At 40.9% G+C, this 25,015-nt stretch overlaps 1 protein-coding gene across 2 annotated transcripts; it reads left to right on the top strand.

Moving 5' to 3' along the window:
* The first annotated feature begins 2,366 nt into the window (after positions 1-2,366).
* Positions 2,367-24,620, top strand: LOC145441415 (fibrinogen-like protein A). 2 transcript variants are annotated; one of them, XM_080319265.1, is made up of 8 exons: positions 2,367-2,542; positions 2,603-3,053; positions 4,453-4,572; positions 21,536-21,594; positions 21,657-21,746; positions 21,902-21,998; positions 23,299-23,398; positions 24,029-24,620. In XM_080319265.1, exons 2-8 carry the CDS (start codon positions 2,987-2,989, stop codon positions 24,342-24,344), a joined length of 849 nt encoding a protein of 282 aa, XP_080175391.1. In that variant the 5' UTR covers positions 2,367-2,542; positions 2,603-2,986; the 3' UTR covers positions 24,345-24,620. The 2 variants fall into 2 exon arrangements, with proteins under 2 accessions (XP_080175391.1, XP_080175392.1); XM_080319266.1 differs by lacking the exons at positions 2,367-2,542; positions 2,603-3,053; positions 4,453-4,572 and adding an exon at positions 19,880-21,482 and having other exon boundaries at positions 24,029-24,615.
* Positions 24,621-25,015: the final 395 nt, after the last annotated feature.

Below are 25,015 nucleotides of genomic sequence, written 5' to 3'. Positions count from 1 at the left end.
TGGATGACCAAACCTTTCGATATGGATATGCTCCGTTGCGGCACGGAATAATCCCGATCCTGCAATCTGAGTAGACAGTAGTGCAACTGCGACAGGCAGAGGAATTTAATTCGCCCCAATTTGAAATCGTGTGAGTCCGACATGTTTTGTAGAGCTGTGTTGAGTAGAATTGTGGTTTGCGCGTTCTGTATGTCATACATGTCCGTAAAATTGCATCAAACAGCTGTGATATTAAAAATGAATTCATTTTTATGGGTGACGCTCGCGTCGCGAGATGCCACAAAAACTCAGATTTTGGTTGTAGTCTAAAAGTTGCTTTACCGTTAATAAACTGTTACGAATTCTCAAGTTAGATTGAGCTAAAGAGCAGAACACACAGTATCGTGAGTCTATTTGCCCTTCTTATTTACTCTCCGAGCTCTCAAAAACGATTTCTGCCAGCAAGCATTTTTCACTCGCGAAAAATACGCTGTATTTTGTATAGGTATGCAGAACATATTTTAAGACCTGGCCATCCAAGCACTAGTAGACGTTCTTGTACAAAGCCCAACAGCATTGTTTGGCCGAGAAGGGTTTTAATTAATTAGTTGAAATCAAAACGAGCGAAAAAAGTTGCATTTTTAATGGGACACTTGATAGCTTGAACTACATATTAGCCAATTTGTTGCACATCTGAACAAAATGCTGTTAAGTATCTTCATATTATTTTTGCATGACAATTTTAGATTAGTTTGTGAGAACGAAATTTATTTTACAAAATGAGTTCGAATGGAGCTCAAAATGGTCGAAAAGCACTGGTATATTGTATATAAGCTGTTAACTCATATGATAGAATCAACTCTTTCAACTTAGCATTTGTTTAGATCAATAGACAGTTGCAATAGTTGCGGCAGATATATACATTGCCATGAAATACGACTGGCTTACTCTAATATTTGTTAGAGGCACGTTCAATCTTCACGAAAACATGGTCCCAAGAAAGCCAACTATTAAGCCTACGTATCTTTTCCTTGTTGCAATAATTGCTGGAAAGAAGTGTCGTCATCTTGTGAGTAACACTGGATAGGAGTATATTATGGTGTTATGAGTTAAATTATACTCGTATACATAGGTCCTTCTACAGCAGCCGTCGTTATTGACGGCTATCGCTACACGCGGGTTGAAACTTCATTTGCGTTTAGTCTGGCTTTTGCTCATTGCAATCGCCACGAAGATGGGGGATATTTATAGCTCACGTTAGAACGGCGAGTGTGTCGCAATCGGTGGACAGTATCATAAGGTGATGTTTATTAAGCTAGGTTAGATGATAAATACGAAAGAATAACTAATTTTCGGGAGTTGGATAAATTCGCTTGAACGCGGCATAAAATATTTTGATTTGGTTGCCATGCACTAGGGATGGTGTGAACGTGAGGTTCACGTTGGCGTTCTGTGTGTGAACCTCAGAAATTAGAGGTTCACGTTCCCAAACTAACATTGGTAGGTTCTGCACTGTGAACCTTTTTTCATATATTATAATTCTCACGTCATTAGAAGATCTTTGACTGAAGTATATTGCATTTCAACTGCGGGCCACTCTAAGCATGGCGCTGGCAGCATAATAAACATTATACGAGCATGCACCTTTACCTGATTTGTCACAAAAGCTTGTTCGAAATATCCAGCTTTGTGATTGTGAATATTTAGTGATTTTCTGCTGTGAGCTTGACCCGCCATCACACAACATTAAGAGCGAAATACGCTACATGTAGGTAGTAAGCGAATGATGCGTATTCAACCAATCAATGAAATCGATATCGTTGTCTGATGGTAAACAACTTAGCAAGCGCACGGGGCCATCTCGATTTCAAATGTTTAATGTATCATAAAAACCAAATATGTGCGATTGGGGTGTTGGCTACTGCTGTATAACATTTTAATGGGTTCAAATCCACAGCACATTCTGCTCAAAATAAACGTAGCAACACTCAGATGCCGCATACATTGTCCGGTGTTGCCTAGACCGCTAAGGCGTAAGCTTATATTCCCTTGCAAGTACTCGTCGAAATTGTTGGCAAAACGACGGATGATATTGATTGTATGGTATTATTATATCATTTCATTGCCCCAGTTGATACATTAGCGACGTTTAAAACGCCAATGTGTACTTCAGCATTGTGGCATTATGTGGCCCGAGCCGTCGCTAGGTATCGTGTACAATGTACATCACTTCACTGAAAAATAGGGTTGGAATTATCAATATGACGTCACGAGGTTCACGTTCACGTTCACACACAACCTTTCAAAAGGCTTGGCGTTCACACGAACCTGAACCTTTCAGGGGTTCACAATATCCCTATCATGCACCACATTTCATAATTCGTAGAAAAGCTTGAAATGAACCGAAACCTAAGATGACTCCGCTGTGATTTAGAGGGTGTGACGACATCTTCCGAATCGGTCTCAAATATGCAACTGGGATTAGCAACGCCGGCTGGTACTGGAGCGACACTGATGTCTATGATGACATCGATAGGCAACCTTTACATAATCAGTCACGATGGTGGGACAAGGGTCGGAAGTAGTCCACGTGCGGAAATTGCGTTAACATGATATAATATAGGTATACTGCAAACGGTGTGGTAGGTGACGATACCACTGCCTGTGTCATGCCAAATGATCGGACGTGGGAACGAGTCAAAGATAGCGAATTTTATCCTTTCATTTGCGAAACAAGTATGAGAAAATGAAGCTGTGTGATGGTGAGTCATGCCTTTAATTTGCATCTGTGATTGTAGACTTGCTGATCATTATACCTGAGGAGGAAGAGTTGTTGGTAAAAGTCGGCCAACGCGTTACCATACAGTTCTACATTGAGAGTATAGATGGACCGGCGGACATCAGATTGTACAAGGATCACAACTAAGACGTTGCGATTAATTCAGCTTCGATAAAAAGTGGAATATGGAACCACGAAATTTTATCAGCAACTGAGGACGACGCTGAAATGTATGAGATCTTCGCGGCGCGTGACGATTATAAAAGAATTGCAAGTAAATTGGTCTCCGTTCAAGGTGATTTTATCATCGAATTTCGAATCTAGCCATGGAGTACTATTTCTTAACCTCTTTGGCACTCGCAACCCTTGAGCTGTCATTGAATGTTCATCGCACCCCTTGTCCAGTATCTAAAATGCAACTAGTCAGTCGGCCCCAAACATTAGTCTTAACAAGGGCTGGGCACAATGATTCGAGTACTCGAATCTGAATCGAGTATTAATTTTAATGATTCGAGTCGAGTAGTAAAAAACGATATTTTCGAGTACCGAAATTATACGCTTATCGCCACTGAAAGTTAATTTATCAACGAGAATTATCTTTTCGGTACCATCTTCCAATGTCGAAGCCTTTACACCTTGATCGGCGGTATCGTGGCATACGAAACATATACTACAAAGCTACGAAGGTTACTGGACGTAGCACATTTTCGAAGTCATGATTATCCCACAGCATTGTCACCAAGTGGAATGATATCGGTATGGTCGAAAAATAGCAAAGTATCATTCATGAGATGGATAACAGGCATTATATTCTTTGTGGTGGCATAAACGGTACACATTTGAATGTTGACATATCACATTCTGTTATGACGTCATAATGAGTGATACTCGATTAGTCGACTCGACTCGAAGCATGTTACGTAATTCAGAATCGAATCACTCAGGTACTCGATTTTGCCCAGCCCTAGTCTTAAACCCTCCTTCCCCCTGGGATTTACAACAGAGCTTATGTGGATTTAGGCAGAGGGGATATTTCAGGGGTTGGAGATATCAACCTCGAAGGTTTCGCCCACGCACTGTTTTTAGTGTTCAAATGTTATCGCTGCCGATCTCATTGGCGGTATAGTTTACTTGGTCGCAAGGGTACCAAACATCATTTGTGTGTTCTGCATCGGAAGTTACTGCCGGCCAGTGTCAATGGCCAATGCCAATGCCGGTGTGTGAAAGTCACGCACCACCAGGTTTTACACCTGTTGACTAAAGCACCCCAACAGCCTCAAGCAGGTATTCTCTCATAATTACGAAAATGGGTGGATTCACTTTTGTTTTATATTTTATTATTATACAAAATTGAAACATACCTATCAAAATTGAAAGCTACCAACCTCGCTAAGCGATATGGCGCCATAAGTCAGACCGTGATGAAAGTTTTTGGCATAAAGTGAACTCACGACATGCGCTTCCGATGTTACCATAAGTTAACTTGAGGTTATTTGCATGATCGTTTCATTCCAGACCCGTGTGCTTCCGTGAAATGTGAGACTAATAGTGAGTGCCAAAACGGCAAATGCGAATGCGTGAATGGAAATGAGCTCATAGATGGATTTTGCAGAAGTAAGTGATTATAGAACTAAAATTATGCCTAGAATAAGCGTTTCAATGCTTTTGATCTCGAGCGATTAATGTCTCCATAGAACCGGACACATGCACTGGGGTCAGCTGCTCGGCCAACATGAGATGTGTCAACGGAAAGTGTGTGTGTCGGTATGGATATGAACTGGCGCCAAACGGACGGGATTGCGTGAGTTCAGGAGGTATGAGCTGTTCTGATTATTGCTCCTATGAATATAACAATTACCAACGAATATAGCACTGACAGATATGTCATGGCCGAAGTGGAAGATTGTTCTTTTCATAGTGTCTTCGAAAACGTAGCTCATCCATGTCACACGAGAAAAGACTAATCATGAAGTTCTCGCGAGTACTGTTATATATTACTTTGTTGTTATTTAGTGAACTCAATTAAACATTGCAGCTAGGCTACTCGAAATATATTGAAATCGCTCACAGGTAAAAAAAAAAACTCATTCGGTGAGACTCATTTGTTGATAAATTCGCATTTCTTCCCGGCAACATCGGTACCGCGGGGCTGTACTGCTCTCTAGTGTTGGGATGGTAGAGTCACTTTACAAAAAGATCATCGATTCAGTGGGGTTGATGTGCTTGCAACTTCCCCTTTATAGAATGTTAAATGCAGGACTCGCCTTTTGTATTGTACGCACCAATATTTTACGCATGCCTTCTAGTCACAAATTCTCAGCATGATATTTGCAAGATTCCGGACCTTTGAACCATAGAAAACTTGCGATTCAATTTACAAAACCAAGCATTAATGACTGGACGATGTGCGCCCTTAGCATGCGAACGGGGCCAACAGCGTCTAATTCCACCCGCTACCGCCCTGCTACCTGCTGTAATTGAAAGTCAGTTACAATTGAAAACGTTGTTGTGTTATCGGCATGTCAGCATGTCGGACTTGGCCACCAAGTGTCTCTCTCTCACTCCGCACTGTTCACCTACTACACGAGCTACACGAGTTGGAGCTTTCCGGAGAAACCAAAATATTTTACTGTGACTCCTGATTCTGCGCAGTACGCAAAATGATCGAGTGGCGACTATAGGTGCAGAAGCCTGTGTAATCTTGACGGTAAGGTATAACGCCGCTAAACTCTAGCACGGCCTATCCACCCGAATGACTGAATAGAACAGCTCAAATGAAAGTAAGTAGGATCGTAAACCTACATAGATACGTAGGAGAAATGTTCCCTCTAATTTTTCACGAATCTGCGCGCAATCATCTACTCACTGCGCGGTACCACAGTAAACAGTGCGTAATGAATAAAAAACGTCATCACTTCTGATTTTTTGTATGCAGCTTAGATTTTATGTACGCAGAGACCGTGTCAGCACTGCGCAAGCACGCACGCGCGCAGCTTAGAGGGAACATTACGTAGAAGCTTAACAATCGACTTTTCCACAAAGTATTTAAAAGCACTAAGTTGACAAGTGAATATATACAGAGAAAGAGATACGCCAACTGATAATGATGATTAGATTATACCGCACAATATCGAGATAATCCAATAAGGAAATGTTGTCGTTCAGTCGCGAACAGCATCAAACAGACTCGTGAATTACAGCTGGATTGACACATTTTCACGCTCAATCCACATTGTCGAGACGACTTTTCTGCATGTTCGTGTCTCTTATTGGTTATAGTAGCCTGAATAACACACTGGCTGGGACACTTTAGGAACCACGGATATAATGTATCGCACGATTTTCCAGATCTAATACTTTTAACTTTTTGCGGGTCGGGATGAGTCAAGCTACGAGCCACTTTTTATCAATCTCCACTGATCATTGAACTTCACAAGATAACAAACAATTAACAAAGCACAATTGACCGAGTGTTCTAATATTTTCGGTCCCCAGACGCCTCCTTCGCACGCTTACAACCCCTAACATCCCGACCTATTTTCAGGACCCGTGTTTCTCAAATCCGCTCCCTTTGAGAACCAGTAATATAGTCTGATACCGAGATATGTCACTAATATAATTGATGTTGAGAAGATTTATCACATAATTTTCCATTTCTATATTAGGCTCATTTCATACATGTTTCCCAGGATCTTCCAACGTCACACGACCAGACGGAAAGCGCGTTCCGCTGTCAAAACTACGGAGCGGAGATACCGTACTAACCCTGAAATCTAACGGATTAGTAGTGTAGGACAAAGTCATCGCATTTCTACACTGGACGAAGCCAAATAACCGACAAAATGGGAATACGTTCATAAAGATAAAAACGGACAACGGCAGAAGTATCACGCTATCTTCAACTCACCTCATCCAAATCCTGCCGGCTCGATCTGCGACCGTGCCGAACGCTACTCACGGGCGAGTGTTTGCATACGCTGAAAACGCGAGACCCGGTGATTATCTGCACGGTTTCAACTTCTCGAAAGGTTCCGCCACTTCAGACGTTGCACTGCATCGTGTCGACTCAGTGGAACTTGTGCTACTTTATACCGGTGTGTATGCTCCCTCGACAGCTAGCGGAACCATTCTCGTCAACGGCATGTTAGCGTCCTGCTACTCGACAATAGAAAACCACGCCCTAACTCCCGTTATTCTGACCCCAGTTCGATACTATTACATCATTAAAAACTTGCTCTTTTCTGAATTCTATCCCGAAAACAGCGAATACATATCGAGGTACTCTCAGTTTCTTCTACTTTTTTCTCTCCCGCTCTTCTTTACATTACATCGTCAGTTTTAACGGATCATTGGTATATCGACATTACGAAATAGTAATCAAATTCAATCGTAACGTCACATTTGCAGGGTTGTAATGACTCGAGTCATGACTCGACTCGAGTCAGACTCGAGTCACGATTTTCGGATGACTCGACTCGACTCGAGTCTTTTTCTCAAAATACGGAAATGACTCGACTCGACTCGAGTCAATCTGTGTATTGACTCGACTTGGACTCGAGTCATTGCACATGACTCGAAGCAAGTCATTGACTCGAGATTAAGGTGGCCAAGACCAATATTTCATTGTAATTTCGAAGCCAACACACTATTGGGATTTCGTTTGTTGGTACTGATGCTTGTAAATGCCACCAGAAACTGCTAAAAGTGAGGAAAATTGATATATTATAAATGTGAACCATTCAATATCACCAAACAGAATCTAAAAAAGTGTGTTTAGGGAGACTTTAACTGGAAACTGAGCAGTCAACACAATGACTTGGACTCGGACTCGAGTCATAATACCATGACTCGGACTCGGTCCTCTGTTCGCTGACTTGGACTCGGACTTGACTCGGTGGGAATTGAAAATGACTCGACTTGACTCAAATATATAAAAGTGAGATTGACTTGTGACTCGGAGCCTTGTGACTTGGTTACAACCCTGCACATTTGTACAATTATATATGCTTAATAGGACATTGTGCACGTTATCAGAGATTACAGGAACTGAATCCGCCATATAGATTTCGCTCACCGAGTATATCGACATAAGACACTTCATTTTCGTCGCTTGTCCATTTCATGAAATGCTCTGTTACTTTCCATTCATTCTGCAGGCCTCATATTTACATGTTCTGACATTGCGTCGGTATAATTGAAATATTATCCGATATCTTTCCGGCTCCTTCCTGACGTTTCATGGTATCGTAATCGTAATCATGTGGTGTTTGATTGATGAAATTCGTAATAAAGCGAACTATAATAACACAACTTGGCGTCGGAATGAGTGTGTTTTCAATTGGTATTAGAATGGTTTCTCACGTGTTCTCACCAAGGAGCAATGTTCCCTCTAATTTTTGACGAGTCTGCGCAGACTTACCAACTCACTGCGCAGACCCTACGACAACAGTGCGTAACGACGATGAAAAGGTCATCACTTTGGATTTTCTGTGCGCAACTAAGATTTTCTGTGCCCAGAGACCATGTCAGCACTGCGCATATGCGCACGTGCGCAGCTTAGGGAACATTGATCATGACATCGTAAAACTGTCGGGTTATAATTGTGCAGCTAGTGGACCTTTGACGTGTCACAATTTTATGTAGTGTATTTTAAAATACACCGAACATTGATCTGATATCAAAGCATTTGAGCGGTGTAGCCTAATCCTGGTTTTGATAAAGTCGTGATAAATATAGGCTATTGTTATTGTCATTGCCAAAGTCAAATTAAATCAGCGTTAGATTTTGCCTTCGATTATTATTAGAGCTTATCAATAACAACTTGAATATAATAATTATTGAGCCACAGTAATAGCATTGCTTCTTAGTCTTTTTAGCGATCGTACCCGTTGTGCTTCTAATGAGATTTCTCGTAGCGCCTGTCCATTTTCAACACAATTTCTGATGGTACCTATATTAAAATCAGAAAGCCCATTTTCACACAAGACTATTTTCCAGTTGAATAAATTGGCCAAGAAAATATTCCAAAGCATATAGGCCTAATTCCACAATGCAACTCGCACACCCTGATGTGGTGCTTCGTACCCCGATAGAGTCTACGGACCCTGGTTAAGAACCCCTGGAATAGAATCTCCAATCGGCGTATAATTCATTGGTGTTACAGCTGTAGAGCGTAGTGCTACCCTACACTCCTACGATAATAACAGGGAAAAAGAGAACAAACAACACCCAGCATGTAACCAACTATATACGTCATGGGGGTCATAAAATGCCAATGGTTGCCATGCTGACACCCTAAGCAGCGAAAGCTACGACTTTTTGGTATATTGCTATTCTCCATGACAGTTTCATAGATTGTTGCGCCCGTAGGATTAACAAGTCGCCGTTTCGATTCGCAAGTCCTTATCTGATTTTAACGTTTGATCCGACTCTACTCGAGTCATTTTTATTTAATCACTCAGTCAATCCAAAACCGAGTAATTTTACGAGAAGGTCGCACCAAACCAAATCACAATTTTTAGTCACGAATCATCAACGGGTCATGTTCTATCGTCATGAACTAGAAATGTGACGTAATAGCTGATCTTCTACCTCATGGTAGCTTCTAAAAGTGATGTGATAGTGAAGTTTGTTGAGATCACAGTGATGTTTTTAGTAGTTTTAGATGGAACTTTAAGCTCTTATATCTAAAAAAATATATGGCACTTGAATATATTGTTGAATACTTGAAATTCCAAAATGCCGTCGCGGGCCGCACAAAATGCTCTCGCGGGCCGCGTGTTTGAGACCTCTGGTTTAAAGTATCATTTTGTAAACTGAACATGCTAATCAACGTATTTGTCAATATTAAAATACAAGTCACCAGACCCTTTTGTTTAAAGTTTCATTTCAAATTGTAGAAATAGATTTGTTGTTGTCTATGTCATTCATACAAAATTACATTTCTGCGAGACCGAAGCGAAGTATTTTTTATTTGGGTAAAACAAATCATTCATCTTCGACAATTCATTATGGTCCTAAATCACAATCGACAATTCATCACGAATGCGTTGTAACGAAGTTACGAAAAAGTTACACACCAAAATTTTTGAAAACATTGTTTTTACCATCTCCATTTGTGAATCTACCTAACACAATCGCGAATCGATTTTTCCAAGTACACCGCAGTGTTCGAATTTCGTAATGAAATATTTTTGATTGGGAAATAATCCATTACTCACCTCTGTATGTATTACAGAATGCTATAATGTGCTTGCTAAGATTTTGCAAATCGGTCAGTTGTAATCGCCAGGGTCAAATGTAAAGCAACAATATGGTTAATGTTGAATTTACAGACCAACACAAAACATATTTTATTAATTTTCGTTGGCAAGTCGTTATTGATACATTTAACAATCTGTTCAATATTTTATAATTAGAGTGTGTGGTGAGAATTGAAACACTTACGCGCATTTCCGGGTTTCAAGATATCACACTATGCGAATTGACATACCGCCGCTTGATTATTGCTTAATCCGTTCGCACCATTTCAGAAACACTTTGATCATCACAAAATCAATTTCGAAAATGTTTGTTACCGTTATCATAGTTGGATGGACGTGAGTTACTTGTAGAACATCAAAGAAATCAGAAACACAACCTACGTGGACATATGGTAAATGTGTTTGTTCATTAGTACTATTGATATACCTTTCTCCATTTCCATTCGGTAAAGTAATTTTCACCGCAAAACTTAATCACTAAAAGATCTTACTTGGACGTGGTTGAATTCTAGACAACATCAGTCCTGACTTAGCAGTACAAGACCCCGAGAGTATCACTGAGCTGTCAACATAGCGCAGATATTTGAATCTATCACTTAGTATATTAAAGCTAAAGCATCGATAGTAACAACCGACGTGATTATTATTATTATTTATTTCGTAATCATTTCAACAAAATTACACACACTGTATAATACATTGGTTGTTTTTGCGTGACATGAGAATAATCGGATCACAACGAACTCAAGGTGTATTTTACTCACTCGTCGCATTATGGACATTTCCCAACATCGGTTCCGTCGTATGGATAATTTTTCTAGACACAAATTATATTATTGTCGCAGAAAACAATTTGGTGTAACAGAAAATAATTTTCACACGCTTGAAATATGAAACAAATGCGTGAGTCTTGATTCAATATTTTCTTTGCGACACATATTTTGAAAATTGCCCCACTCGAATGTTGATCGAGGTTTATCACATCAAGCTTTCGTCGGTGAATTAAGATTACGTCAAAACCTACGAATCTGTAACTGTTTCGTTCAACTATAACCGAGTTGTAATCACAATTCGTTACCGTTTTCGTTTAGTGATTGGTTAACATACCATATGACAAACAGTCAATTCCGAAGTATTGCGTTGTTCTTAATTTCTATCGTCAATAGAAGTACATTTGTTTCGAATTTGTAACAATCACATTTTTTACGATACGAAGAATTTTGAAAAACTTATGTTTAGGAGAATGGTTCATTTCGGTGTGGTTAAACATTCAACTGTGACGGATACGAATTGTCACACTCAACAGATCTTATACCAAGTAGTTATTTAGGCTACAATATCTAAGGTACAGAAAAATGTATGAGTATACTCTATAACCAGGGTTGCCATACCGTCCTTATTTCTAAGATTTGTCCTTATTTTGAAGGGTCACGTCTTAGAAAACTTAACTGTCCTTATTTCTAAGAAACGTCCTTATTTTCGACTCGCGTCCTTATTTTGTCTTATTTTCAACCACTACTGAACTTCAATCGTTTTCTCTGGTATCTGTGTTGCATATTATTCTAAAATTATGCTTTCGCGTCGAGATTTTATGACATTATAACTGGAAGGAACTCTCGTGACGTACACACCACAAGATTGAACTTTTAAGTGGTGAGATAGCTAGGGCAGTGAGTGGTGGTATAGCAATTAAGTCTGTACAAAGCTACCACGCCGGACGTCATTTTAGCAGTAAACAGCAGTGCCAGGTTCCTGCTGTTTTTGGTCTACGGCAGAATAAGCTCAAGCTGTGGGGAAGGCTGCATTTATTGTGTAGTGAAAACGGGCGCAGTGCAGTCGACACATAGGTTAAAAAGTAGTAAAACTAGAAATCATTGATAACTTTATCTAAAATATATTGCACTTGCGCATACAGTTTTAGCTTCTACTAAGGCTTATTCTGATTAGTTAAAATGAGCAGGCGTAATAACGCTTTTTTTGCGACGATTATGAGATTCCAGCATCACAAATAAGTTTTCTTCGGCCAGGATCAAGACTACAACCATTGTTATTGGAGTTCTTGCTCACGCTCACAATCACAACGAAGGGAAGAAGTTGGTTTATCACCGTACGGGCAAGACCAACGTATATATTTTTGCGGGGGAGGGGCTGACGAAGTGCTGTTTCGCCCCTGAGTGTAGGTAAATCTAGACATGAGCTGTCGTGACATCTATAAAGAACTTTGTAACAACAAGGAGTTGCTGGAGCAGATTGTTTCTGGCGAAAAGTATGGAATGTGATATGCCACGGCTAGTATAAATACAAAGTATGTACAAAAACGCTTTTTCATGCTAATCTAATTTTTCGACTGTCCTTATTTTTTGGTCCATGTCGATGGCAACCCTGTCTATAACAGTGGTTCCCAACGTGGGCGATATCGCCCCCCAGGGGGCGATTTGGCGGTCTAGGGGGGCGAAAATAACGAAGGGGGCGATAGGGGGCGAAAACGGACGAAGGGGGCGATAGGGGCGAAAACAACGAAGGGGGCGATGGCTCGTTAAAACGGCTTTATTGGAGTCGGGACCGTAACTACCGCACCCCAAATCCCCCAATTGGGGGGGGGGCGAAGCCGAAGGAAGCCCCAACTCATTTCGTGAATTAATATGAATGATAAAGTAATTTTTTAGAAATGCATGCGACGTTTTCAAAAATTTTTCGCGCTGTACGCGATGTAATATTTTCATGTATCTTGATGTTGGGAGCCCCGTCACCCAACAAAATACGCATGATTTATGGAAATGGGAGACTTCGTCGTCGGCCATTACCGCGGCACGACGCACCAAGACATATGAAGTTAGAGGCCATGTAACATGCGACTCCGAGAAGTGTGCCAGAACGATCAGCAGCGAGAAGACCTTGGCCGAAAAGGAATGCCCTTGTGCTTACCGAAAACTTCGATATATATAGGCCTACATATATGTTTAATTGTATATAGGCGCCTCAATAGCTGGCGTCGAATGTTCCTGTCCTGGCGACCTTAACCCTACAGGACAAATGCCCTCCCGCAAGGAAAAAATTATTCGCGAATAAAGAAATACCAATATGAAATCATGTGCGTCTTTTAGTTTAGTACGTTGTGACGATTTCCATATCTTCTGGCATAGCAGATATAGGAGGTCACGAAATAGCATCATTTAAAGAAGTCAATATAACAACGATTCCGCCCGAAGATGTTTAATTATTATTTACTGGTCCTACCTTTTCCAACATACCACATCGGCCATATTGACCGATTCAAGCATGAATTATAAAAATTTGTCGCGCGTCGCGCGTTTAGGCGGAATACGGTGACTCACCAAACAGTACATGAAATAGGGTATAGCTAATATGTAGCGACAAAAAGCCCACTTTCTGAGGGGGTCTGGGGTTAGGTTTATCACCCTATGGTGCCAAAGACCAACGTTTTTTTCGGGGGGGGGCTGATGAAGTGCTGTTTTTCGGTTCCCAATATTTGGGGGGCGATGATCGGTGTGGAGCTTAAAAGGGGGGCGATGAGTCGAAAAAGGTTGGGAACCACTGCTCTATAACAAAATACTACAAAACCGTCACTTGGTTGGTTATAGGGCTATACTCTGTAAACCTTTTCTTCGTTCGCGATTGACAACTATCTCGTTCCCATAAATAATATGTTCACTGTATTGGTAAATCAAATAAACACTCTATTGAAGACACGCAAATCCCGCCCTGACAATAATATTTCATACTAACGACAAGTCTTGCGCGACCCGATGAGTTGAAAACACCGTATACCAAGACCCGTGATTCTACAAAATTTAGTTATCGTTATGTAAAATTTCCACAAGGAATATTTTAAAGCATGATTTTAGTGTGGCTAAATTAATACCGACAACCATGATATGCTCCCCTCATGAAAATTTGGTGTTTCAGGTTCAGCGCGACGTGTAACATTCGCGACAATATCGTCCTGAAATTCCCGTTTCGCACTCACATCGGTATTGAAACATATTTTGACAAAACAAAAATTTTCTACCAAGTTTTATCGTGGTGTCTTTCGTGACACAAAGCCATAGTCACTGGTTGACAAATCTGTCAATGTAATCGCAATCATCTAGTTTCTCCTACATAACAGTAGATATGTATTCGACCCATGCCGCACAAATCTAACACACAGAACAAGCTACTTTACTAAAGGAAAGTGGATGGTTATCGAATGATTGTACTCGCATCAATACAACCAGAAGACAGTTGCTTTTGAAAAATAGATGTTCGCTGTCCTTTACACACTCGCGCTAAATCGTATCGTGAGTATGTTGTTGTAATCGAACTGTAGAATAACGTGAAAGTGTTTCTTGAGCGTCAAAGTCTCTTAAAACATACATTAAAGCGTCACAGTCACAACCTAATTGAAACCACGAGTCTATTTTCTGTGTTTTATCACAAGGTATCACGATATTAACTATTAGATTTTCTTCACCAACCTCGAAGCATATGTGCAATCTATCATTTTCATTGAACACACAACTCAACAGGAGCATTTACTAGTTGCAACCAATATTCTGATTTTGTTGTACAGATAGTTAACAATTATTTTATTATTGATAATATTATAAAATAAATATAATCGAGATCTGTTTGTGATTTTAGTGTGTATTGCATACCCAGGAACCCATGATAAAGTTAAACCGAATTGGCATAATGCATAAAGAGTTGAAATGTTTCGATTCGATTTACATGTGATATTCGGTGGAGTTCCAAAAAACGAGTCATGCAACGACATTTCCGGAAAAGTGCATCTCTTTTGCGTTGCTCGAGCCGAACATGTAATATACACATTCGCATTTGGATAACGATCTTGTTTCATCATATGTGTGATATGTTCAGTATTCGCGCCCTCGCGATGATGCAAATCAATACTGTGTATGAGACGTGCAAATATTTCTCATTCCTGATAGTATACTAACGGCAACCATAGTCGGTGTAAAGCGACAGCGGGGAACAAGTTCCATGATTGTGCTAACCTTCTGTAGAGTCACATATTGCATTTCCATAAGTATATTTCAAAAGACGATTTTCGTTTGGCGATCATATTCTTGTAACCATACACAACCGACAATTTGATATTTTGGCATTGATTGCTGTCAGTTTCAGGTTAATTATCCAACGAACAGTCACAAAAAATATACACCAAATCGATTTCAGTATATTTGTGTAACCGCATGGACCAGTGCTTTTTAATCTTTTTGTGCTCCGTTCGCACTTTCTTTGTAAAATAAATTTCATTCGCACAAACTAATCGAAAATTGTTATACAAAAAGTAGATGAAGATATGCCTACTTAACAACATTTGGTTCAGATATGCAACAAATTGGCTACTATGTAGCTTAAGCTATCAAGTGTCTCAATAAGAAGGCAATTTCCAATTATTTCACTAAAACCCTTCTCGGCCAAACAATGTTGTTGGGAATTTGTACAAAAACGTCTAATAGTGCTTGGATGGCCACTGGCCAGGTCTTAAAATCTGTTCTGCACTCCTATCCAAAACACAGCGTATTTTTCGCGAGTGAAAAATGCTTGCTGGCAGAAATCGTATTTGAGAGCTGACATAAAGGTCCCGCAAGGCTCCAATCTGCCGAAAGGGTGAAAAACCCACATGATTGTGTAGAGGCTTTTGCTTTATTTCTTTGAAATATAAGGAGCAAAACGATCAATGAGAGTAGGCACATTAGAGCTCGTTACCTGATGATACGTGGCTTCAACTTCTGTCTCGCAAGTTTATGAGAAGAGCAAATAACTCATAATACTGTGTGTTATGCTATTTAGCTCAATCTAACTTGGGAACGCGCACACCACAATTCTACCCAACACAGCTCTACAAAACATGTCTGACGCACGCGATTTCCAATTAGGGCAAATTAAATTCCTCTGCCAGTCGCAACTGTACTACTGTGTACTCAGATTGCAAGAACAGGACTATTCTGTGCAGATAACAGAACATATCCAATCCGTCTCGAAAGGTTTGGCCATCCAACATCGGTAACTTTTGGACCGAGGTTTTGTCACCGCTTATGTTTTTGGCACCGCAATTTATCAGCGGTTTGTTCGCCAAAACTTGACGTCGTCATGTGCCGCGACGCAGAAGGGGTTGGCCTCGAAATGAATGAGTGTCATAGGCCTGAACTCGCTCGTTGCACACCCCTACACTAGTTAATCCAAACGGTCTTCGACCTTGTTTTCCAGAAAAAACGGTCGGCCGAATCTTATCATGAATTCTCTTGATAAAGCCACATTTAATGCGTGTCTCGTTTATTGGCTACGATATGTAGAAACGATCGCAGGATTTTTTGCAATAAATTCAATAAATATTACATACATATTAACAGATAGCTCTGGCACCGTGTAGACCCGAAATTATACCCTTTGCAGTCCATACTGTAATAAACCTTGAAGCAGTGTTGGGATGACTCGAGTCAGACTCGAGTCACCTTTTTCGTATGACTTGACTTGACTCGAGTCACTTTGCTAAAATGACTTGACTTGACTTGAATCGGCGTATCAGAAATGTGGATTGACTCGTCACTCGGAGCAAAATGCACGAGTCGATTTCAAGTCAGCAAGTAATCGGTGTCGATAAATATCACTGTATCTTCCATATGATCGGATTGTTCGCGAAACGCCTCCATTGTTCTCTCACAAATAAACTGACCGCAAACGAAGTGATCGAAGGTTACAGCTTACGTTGTCGCAAACTATTAGTAAAGAAATTTAATAGCAAAATGTGTATTTGTGTTCCCTGTTCTTACCTTAACCAAACCTTTTGTTTTATTTAAATAGAATTCGAATATAGTTTATATAGTCCTCAGCCATTGGCGTAGGCTCGAATTGTGTCATATCAATTAGTAAAGGAGTACGTATTGCATCCTATCCATTTGTTTCTCGATTCTCTATTTTGGCTGGTAACTATAAACTGAGGCTATGCAATTACTTGCGTAGTTTATGAGTTCTATGAATATGTGAGCGATACAGCTCCTTCTTGCGTGTATATTTAACTCTATATCCGTTCATTAGTTCAGAATCAATGACCACTCAATATATATTTCAGACATCTAGCAAAATTCAATGATGTAATCATGCCACAAACTCCGAATAGGCAACTTGACTTGAATTGTGACTTGACTCGTGACTTGACTTGACTTGACTCGACTTGACTCGAGTCACCTCCAAAAATTGAATGACTTGACTTGACTCGAGTCACCTTCCAAAATCGATTGACTTGAATTGACTCGAGTCAAAATGTGCAATGACTCGAATTGACTCGTGACTGGAAGGTAGTGACTTGATCCCAACACTGCCTTGGAGGGGTGAAAATTTGCGTTACAGTAACTTACAAATGTGAGTCTGTAATGATGGTATATACTACTATCCTCGTGCCTCGCGCAAATCGAACAGTTATTACGAAAATATGATGATTGTTTAGCGAAAGAAAGCAGCAAGTCAATTTGACGTCACTTTTTCAGCCTGTCCCGGGCTCAGACGGGCTTATGTACTGTATTTCCGCCACTATAGAGAATGTATGGATCTCTATACTGCCACTACACCAGCTTCAAACCAGGCTTTTGGTTACGTAATAATTAGAGTGCGGGAATATTAATTCACTACGGCTTGTGAGGGCTACGATGAGTGGTGCGTCGTATTATGTTTTACAATTGTGTCGCAACTACAAATGTTAAACTGATCTTAAACTTCCTATTAGGTTTATTTGAATTATTCCACGTCAGAAAAGTTAACAATTAATCACGGTTTTCATTCGCACTCGATCCGGATTTTCATGCGCACTATTCGCACCACCTTCGTCATTCGCACTGCAATTTTTTTCATTCGCACCAGTGCGAACCGTCACACAGGTTGAAAAGCACTGGCATAGACCATCCTGCTACGCACTCAACAGCCACGAATAGCATGGAGGAGAAATAAAACCGAATGTGTCTTATAGTGTCTTATTTGACCACTGGTCGCATTTGTACTGACTGTCCACTCAGACTATTCGCACACGCGTCAGAAACATTACCAAGATTTTAAAAGCTGTCCATTCTGAATCAATTCGTCAAAACTGAGATGAAAGAAGGTGTTGCTGTTTCTTAGCAATGGTGGAAATTTGAATATGTGAGCAACGATCGACTTACAGATTTGTTGAATCTGCGGCTGATCAAACTTCAGAACCATAGGCGTCGAACCTGGGTATGCAAGGTATGCCACACATACCTAGACATAATTTTAAGTATGCGGTATACCTAGAATTCGGTTTGGAATGTATCGGCAGAAACCCCATTTGCGCTCGGCAATCGCATCTGCAATAGGCCTGGACGAAAGTTATCATCGCTGGCCAACTATCGCGTCTCGGGCGTAGCATGCGTTGGCTCCAATCTCTTGATGGCTTGGAGACAATCCGTTAGGTTTATGCCGATAAGCGAGTATGATTAATAAGTGACATCGCGAAACTGAATGACGTCGAACTGAAAATAGCGATAAGTAAGTAAGTAGATTACAAAATATTACGATGTAGAAGTAGGGAAAATCAGGTTCACTTCATCAAGTACCAGAAGTAGAGGAAAACTACATGAGTACTCCCAAAATGTAGAAGTACTTCATTACTGACCACCTCTGAAAACATCACAGGTATTTATTAGATAAAGCGTCCATGTATATAGAGGTGTTTCTGTTGTTGCATGACTAGTTAATCCAACTATTTTGCTTGATTTGGCTATGGTATCGTTGGCTGCAACTCTGTAAATTTTGTAAATGAATTGAAAAAAGTCCACCCAAGGACGGTATTGGATGAAGAAAATATGCGCCGTTATATAGCTTGATACAAGCCCTACATCACATTTAAAATGATTGCTGGTTTGTTCGTATTGGAAGGTGCAGAAAAATGAATGCGTCGATCGAAATTTATTTTAAACCACCCAAAACAGAAAACATCTATCAGAGGCCCCATAACTCCTGCAGGTCCGATTTTTTTGCATGTGAGGAAATATCCTGCCTGCATGCAACTGTAAAAAAGTTCACGGAGTGTAATCATGCGATTATCATAGAGATATTGCCATCCGATTTTGTTTTCCTAATTTTTGTGGGAATGTGAGCACTGTTCATGTTTTTTTTGCTGGCTTATAAATAGGGCTGGTCACTTATAATTTGAGTCCGGTAGCGAGAGATGATTTTTTTCAGTACTATGATACGCTCGTTGCCACTAAGAGGGATTTATCAACGAGAATTATAGTGTCGATACTATTTTCCACTGTGGAAGCTGCAGTATACGAAACGTAAGTAGAAGAAAGCTACGCAAGATGTCCGTAGAGAGAGAGAGAGAGATGATATTCTTTTTCGCTTGCACCATCGATATGCTTTGACGACGTAGTTGCGATACGACCGTGAGGTCACCTATGATCTGCGCTCCCGTTTTTTCTCCTCCACCCTATCCGTGATTGCTGAGAGCAGCTGCGGACACCAGTTTTCGAGTCTTCGATACGGACCCGGCCGGGTTCGACCCCACGACCTACTGATCGAGAAGCCGAACGCATCACCATCACACTATCTCGCTCGCTTACAAAGTGCAATGGCATAGGCATGGTCGAAAAATTAAGGTTAGTTCAGTGTGCGCAAATGCCGATCGTGACGTGACGCACAACGCTGCGCAACTTCCGTGTTCTTACTGAGGACAAATTCCTTGAACTAAGGCTGTTTCTACAGCCGTTGAGACTGATTCATGTCACTGCGGTACGTTAGAGTTTTCCTGGCACTCTGACAATGTCCGGTAACAGAGATTCTAATATTTATGCGACATGCCATGGCAGCCTGCAGAAAAACGTGTAGACTTACCAAACAGGGTTTATAAAAAAACGCCATGATTTTACAATGCAGTGTAACTTCATGCGCATCATGTAGCCTACATTAATTGGAGTGAATTTCTGTTTCTCTATACTACCGCGGTGATGAGAGTTACTGCTCAGCCTACTGTAGATCGTTGATTAGTTCCATGCTGTGGCATTTGCTTATTATGAAGGCCATTTGATAATCGCTACTGCGCTAATTCTTATGTATGATGAAAAACAGTCAAGTGTTTATCTGGTTGTTCTAGTGTGGTAAAGTCGTATCCAGCAGTATGAAAAAATGTTCGGAGCGTCTTTTTCTCTTCCCCTCCACTTACAGTTGAGCGGTTTTGTGATGGTCGTGAGTAGGGATGGTATGAACGTGAGGTTTACGTTTGTGTTCTGTGTGTGAACCTCAGATATTTAGAGGTTCACGTTCACAAACGAACCTTGGTAGGTTCTGCACTGTGAACCTTTTTCATATATTACAATTTTCACTTCATCATAACATCTTTGATTGAAATATATTGTATTTCAACTGCGGAAAGCTATGAGCATGGTACTGACAGCATAAAAATCAACACCAAACGAGCATGCACCTTTAGAATCTCAAAGATTTTACTTGCTTTGTTACAAAATGTTTGAAATGCTCGAATGTTTAGTGACTCTCTGCTGTGAGGTTGACTCGCAATCACTCAACATCAAGAGCTAAAGGTAGTCAGCGATTTATGCTTATTCAACCAATCCGTGAAGTGGATATCGTTGTCTGAGGTAAAAACTCTAGCAGGCGTACCGGGTCAATCTTGATTTCATATGTTTATTGTATCATAAAAACCAAATCCGTGCGCTTGGGGTGTTGGCTACTGCTGTATAACTTGTTAATGGGTAATATTGGTAGCAAGTATGGAAACCCGTTTTACACTCTGCCTAATATCAACGTAGCAATACTCAGGTACCGAATACATTGTCCAGTCTGGTCTAGACCGTTAAGGCGCAAACTTATATTCCCTTGCAAGTCCTCATCGAAATTGTTGGCAAAGCGACGGAAGATATTGATTTTATGGGATTATCATCATTCGATTGCCCCAGTGGATACATTTGGCGACGTTTAATAAGTCAGTATGTACTTCAGCATTGTGGAATTATGTGGCCCGAGTCGTCGCTAGGCATCGTGTAATGTAGGCTATCACTTCACTGAAATGTAGGGTTGGAATTAGCAATATGACGTCACGTGACGTCATGAGGTTCACACCATCCCTAGTCGTGAGTCATCAATCAGAGTTTTTTCGAAACTTTTCCTAGGAAGACGTATTTCATAAACGATGAAGTTGATGGTTGTGTAGAAAAAAATGGAATTGGTGATAAATCGGTGCGCACGCAACTCAGAAATGCATTGGCGGCTGAGGCTCAGTTGAAGTTTGTCGCATTACATTCTACATCTATACATCGATCTATCCAACAACGCCTATATCTTATTGAGATCAGTAGCAATACGCATCCTCGCGACATCTGCATTAATTATCAGATTGCTTCCGAAAATGTCGCTCAAGATTTGGCTTCCATTCATGTACGGATTCGTGATATACTTTAGTTCGTCAGGTACGAAGAATTTGTGTTCCAATTCGGATGGGATCATATTTTTTCTTTTCCAGCGAAATTCTGTGTGAGAAGATACGTCAACGGCAAATGGATCTCGAAGGGGGACTGTGGGGTTGGAATACGAATAGATTCACGTCACCACTTAAGGTTTTATTCTGTGTACTTTTCATGAAGAGTCTGGAACAAATGTCGGGGATGCAGAAGGACCTTCAGCGCAAAATCAAAGATGAAAAGAAGAAATGCATTTCAGGCAAGGGATGGACCGTGAGTAGCATTTTAAATCTTTCTTTTGCAACCCCATCAGGCAACTTGTTTTGTGGTGAACAGAACTTCGATATAAGGTTTGAACCACAATCATAAAGACAATCAAGAATAGGATGTATACCATTTCTGAAACTTTATTATTTGTACCGCTGCAGGTCTTCCAGCGCAGAATAAACGGAGATGTGAATTTTTACCGAGGTTGGGATGATTACAAAAAAGGATTCGGTAATTGTGAAGGAGATTTGTGGCTCGGTAGGAAGATTTTGATTGGATCTCTTCGATCTTATCATGGTTACGACCACTGTTCCCTCAATGCTGCGTGCACTGCTGACACGGTCTGCGCGCATAGAAAATCTCTGCCTCGCGCAGCTGAAATCAATCTGTGGTTCGAAAAAAATGATCACTATGTCTTTCGCAAAATGCACTATGGTGCTCGTCTGATGCAAACTGAACTTTTCTGGATATTGTCACCGAAGCGAAATCAGCGACAATGTTCTCAAAATCAAGTTTTTAAACGTAGTCCCTTTTTATAGAAAGAATGGATAGAGCTGATAACCGATCATCATTCATGGTGGAACGCAAATAAGACTTTATCAGTTTGAGCTTTGGGAAACTCCTCTCACAGCTCGCAATTAAAACACCAATAGTCAAAGTTTTAGACACGAGCATAAATATGGCGTCAAATCAATAGGTGGGATTTAACTGTAAAACACCAAACGCTGTTGCATTAAGATCAAACGTGGTGCTCCGCACTAGCCTCTTATATCTGTCAATTTCCGCAGCCAACTCCAATTTAAAAATACTGATCGTAATCGAAAGCTATTGTTGCTGCCCCCTTGGACCTGCCGCCCCTGGCGCAGCAGAGCCCTAACCGCCAAGTTTCTGATATATGCCACTGCTAGTCGGCCATAACGCTACGCGCTCAGCAGCCATGAATAGCATGGAGTAGAAATAAAAGGGTTGAAAAAAATAGTAGAAATAAAAGTAGGTGTAAGAAGGGAGAGAAATCTAACCTCGTTTTCAATCGACGATATTCTCCAAGCTATAAACACTTATTCATCACTGTTGCAGTTTCTCAACGCCATCACAATCTTATAGTCCCATTTCTTCAGATTTTGCTTGCAAAACACGTCACTAACTTAATTCGGTTCCACATGCTATAACAGCACGACTGCACGGAGCAATGGCGTGCGTAGCCTCGATGCCACAGAAATCGCATGTGTGTTGTAGTTGATATTTTTAAAATATTTTATCCGCAGTCCGAATACGGTGGCTTTCTGAATAAAATGGCTTCAATGGCTTAAATTCAAGTTGAGATCACATCATGTTTGGAGCGCAGGTGTGTTTGCGCAGACTTGTGAAATATTAGAGGTAACATTTTTTTCATGAAACTTGTTGCAACTTTGTTCGACATTTGTGAAAAATAAACGCAACTTTTCACGGATTTGACTCAACAAAAACTTGCGCTAGTTATGACCTTTAAGGCTTGTTCTTGCAAAATAGCGTTGTTCAAAAGCTACGCCTTGTAACATTTCGTGATGTTTGTTTCCAGGGCTCGAGGAGTTGCATGAACTGACAAAGAAAGGAGACATGGAACTGGAAATCAACATGATCACAAAAGATAAAGGAATCCACTGGATGGCGAAATACAGGCGAGTTTCAAGCAACGGTTCTGGTGACCGAATATATATGTTTTAAAAGCCTAAAATTGGAACGTGCTTCAAGTCGGAAGCTACGGAAGCAAAATAAAGAATGTTGACCTCATGCAAATGACCATTGTAGTCGAGAAACCCCGTGAATACCACAAACAAAAGCGAAACAGAAACGAAACTGCGCATTTTAAGCAGTATATGATATCTGTAGTGGGTCCATTTGGAATTCTTATAGTCAATTAGTTTTATTAACCGTAATTTGCTTAGGTAAGAGTCCCAATGTTTTACGACTAGCTCTCTTCCCTGAGGACCGTCATTGGTGGGGATTGACCCCTTCTACGGAAGTGATAGGATTGTGAGATTTAGTTTGCTATTATGTAGCCACAATCTTACGTATAAGTAAGAGTGGATGCTAATAATTATGGTAAGCTAAGCAATTATCATGTGAAAAATATATACAAATATATATCTAATTATATTATGAGAAAGCGAAGGGTAGTAATAATATAAAAAGAACACGACTCAGTCCAAAGCAACTCTACTCTAGCACCTCAGGTCATCAGGGGTGGTGAAGATGCGAGCAGGGCATAATAACCGTTCCTTTTCTGTAGCCGGGTAATAATTTTCCAGGTCCTTCCGTATCGGTCCCGGCTCCGACAACTACAGACTGCACGTATCCGGATACTCTGGGAATGCGACCACAGATCGTCTCGGAGATGGTCTCTCACTTCTCAACAATTTCCCATTCTCAACGAAGGACGCGGATCATGATGGTTGGTCAGGGAATTGCGCTTCTAACCTCGAAGGAGGCTGGTGGTATTGGCATCGGTATGGCAACTGCGCCTTCAGCAACCTGAACGGGAACTTCCACGAGACAGGCGCCAAGGGATTTTGGTGGCGGGCCACCTCCGACCTCCTGCGATTCTCGGAGATGAAGATGCGGTAGAGACCGTGAGATGTCCTTTGCAGATATATGAGACGTCACACATGTTCTCGTCGTCTCCGCGCCTGTAAATGTTGTTCATTGTGATGCAATAAAGCTTTGTTGAAATCTTGAAATGAGAGCTGGAATCAAGTTAACGACAAGCACAAAACCTGCGTGACTCGTTCTTTTTAAAGTGTAGTTGATTGGCGTGTTCTTCAACCTCTTTTTTTCACTAAGCAGTCTGTGACCGAAACAACACATCCGAAACTTCACATCGAAACTTATTTGTGGGCTTGGGCTTTTAGGGCTTGGAGAATGGGTTAACGGGACTTTCCGTTCCAATGCCACATTCGACATCCTTATCAGCGCCTCGCCTCAACCAAAACAAAGGATCCAACACAGGCGTCTAAATGTTGACTTTGTAAAACTGCTCCCAACAATAAGAGGCTAACTCGAATACGTGCGTCAGTATTGATTCACATACAGGCTACACGTCCTCCGGCCAGACTTGTGCAGTATACATACAAACTTCCAATTTAGCTCGAGTGATATAGTGTAATTGTGATGCGTCCGCCCAGTGGTGGCCTTACGAAAGGGGGGGCCCTGGGCGAGACTTACCGGGGGGGCTATAAATATCTAACCGTAACCTATGGGGGGGCTCCGCCCCCCAGACCCCCCTTTCCCGCGGTAAG

The sequence above is a fragment of the Botryllus schlosseri genome, chromosome 6 (assembly GCF_051294905.1).
Source record: "Botryllus schlosseri isolate E-star chromosome 6, Bs_hap1, whole genome shotgun sequence".
Lineage (NCBI taxonomy): Eukaryota > Metazoa > Chordata > Ascidiacea > Stolidobranchia > Styelidae > Botryllus > Botryllus schlosseri.
The sequence above is the reverse complement of the archived record's forward strand: the minus strand, read 5'-3'. Positions and strand labels throughout refer to the sequence as shown.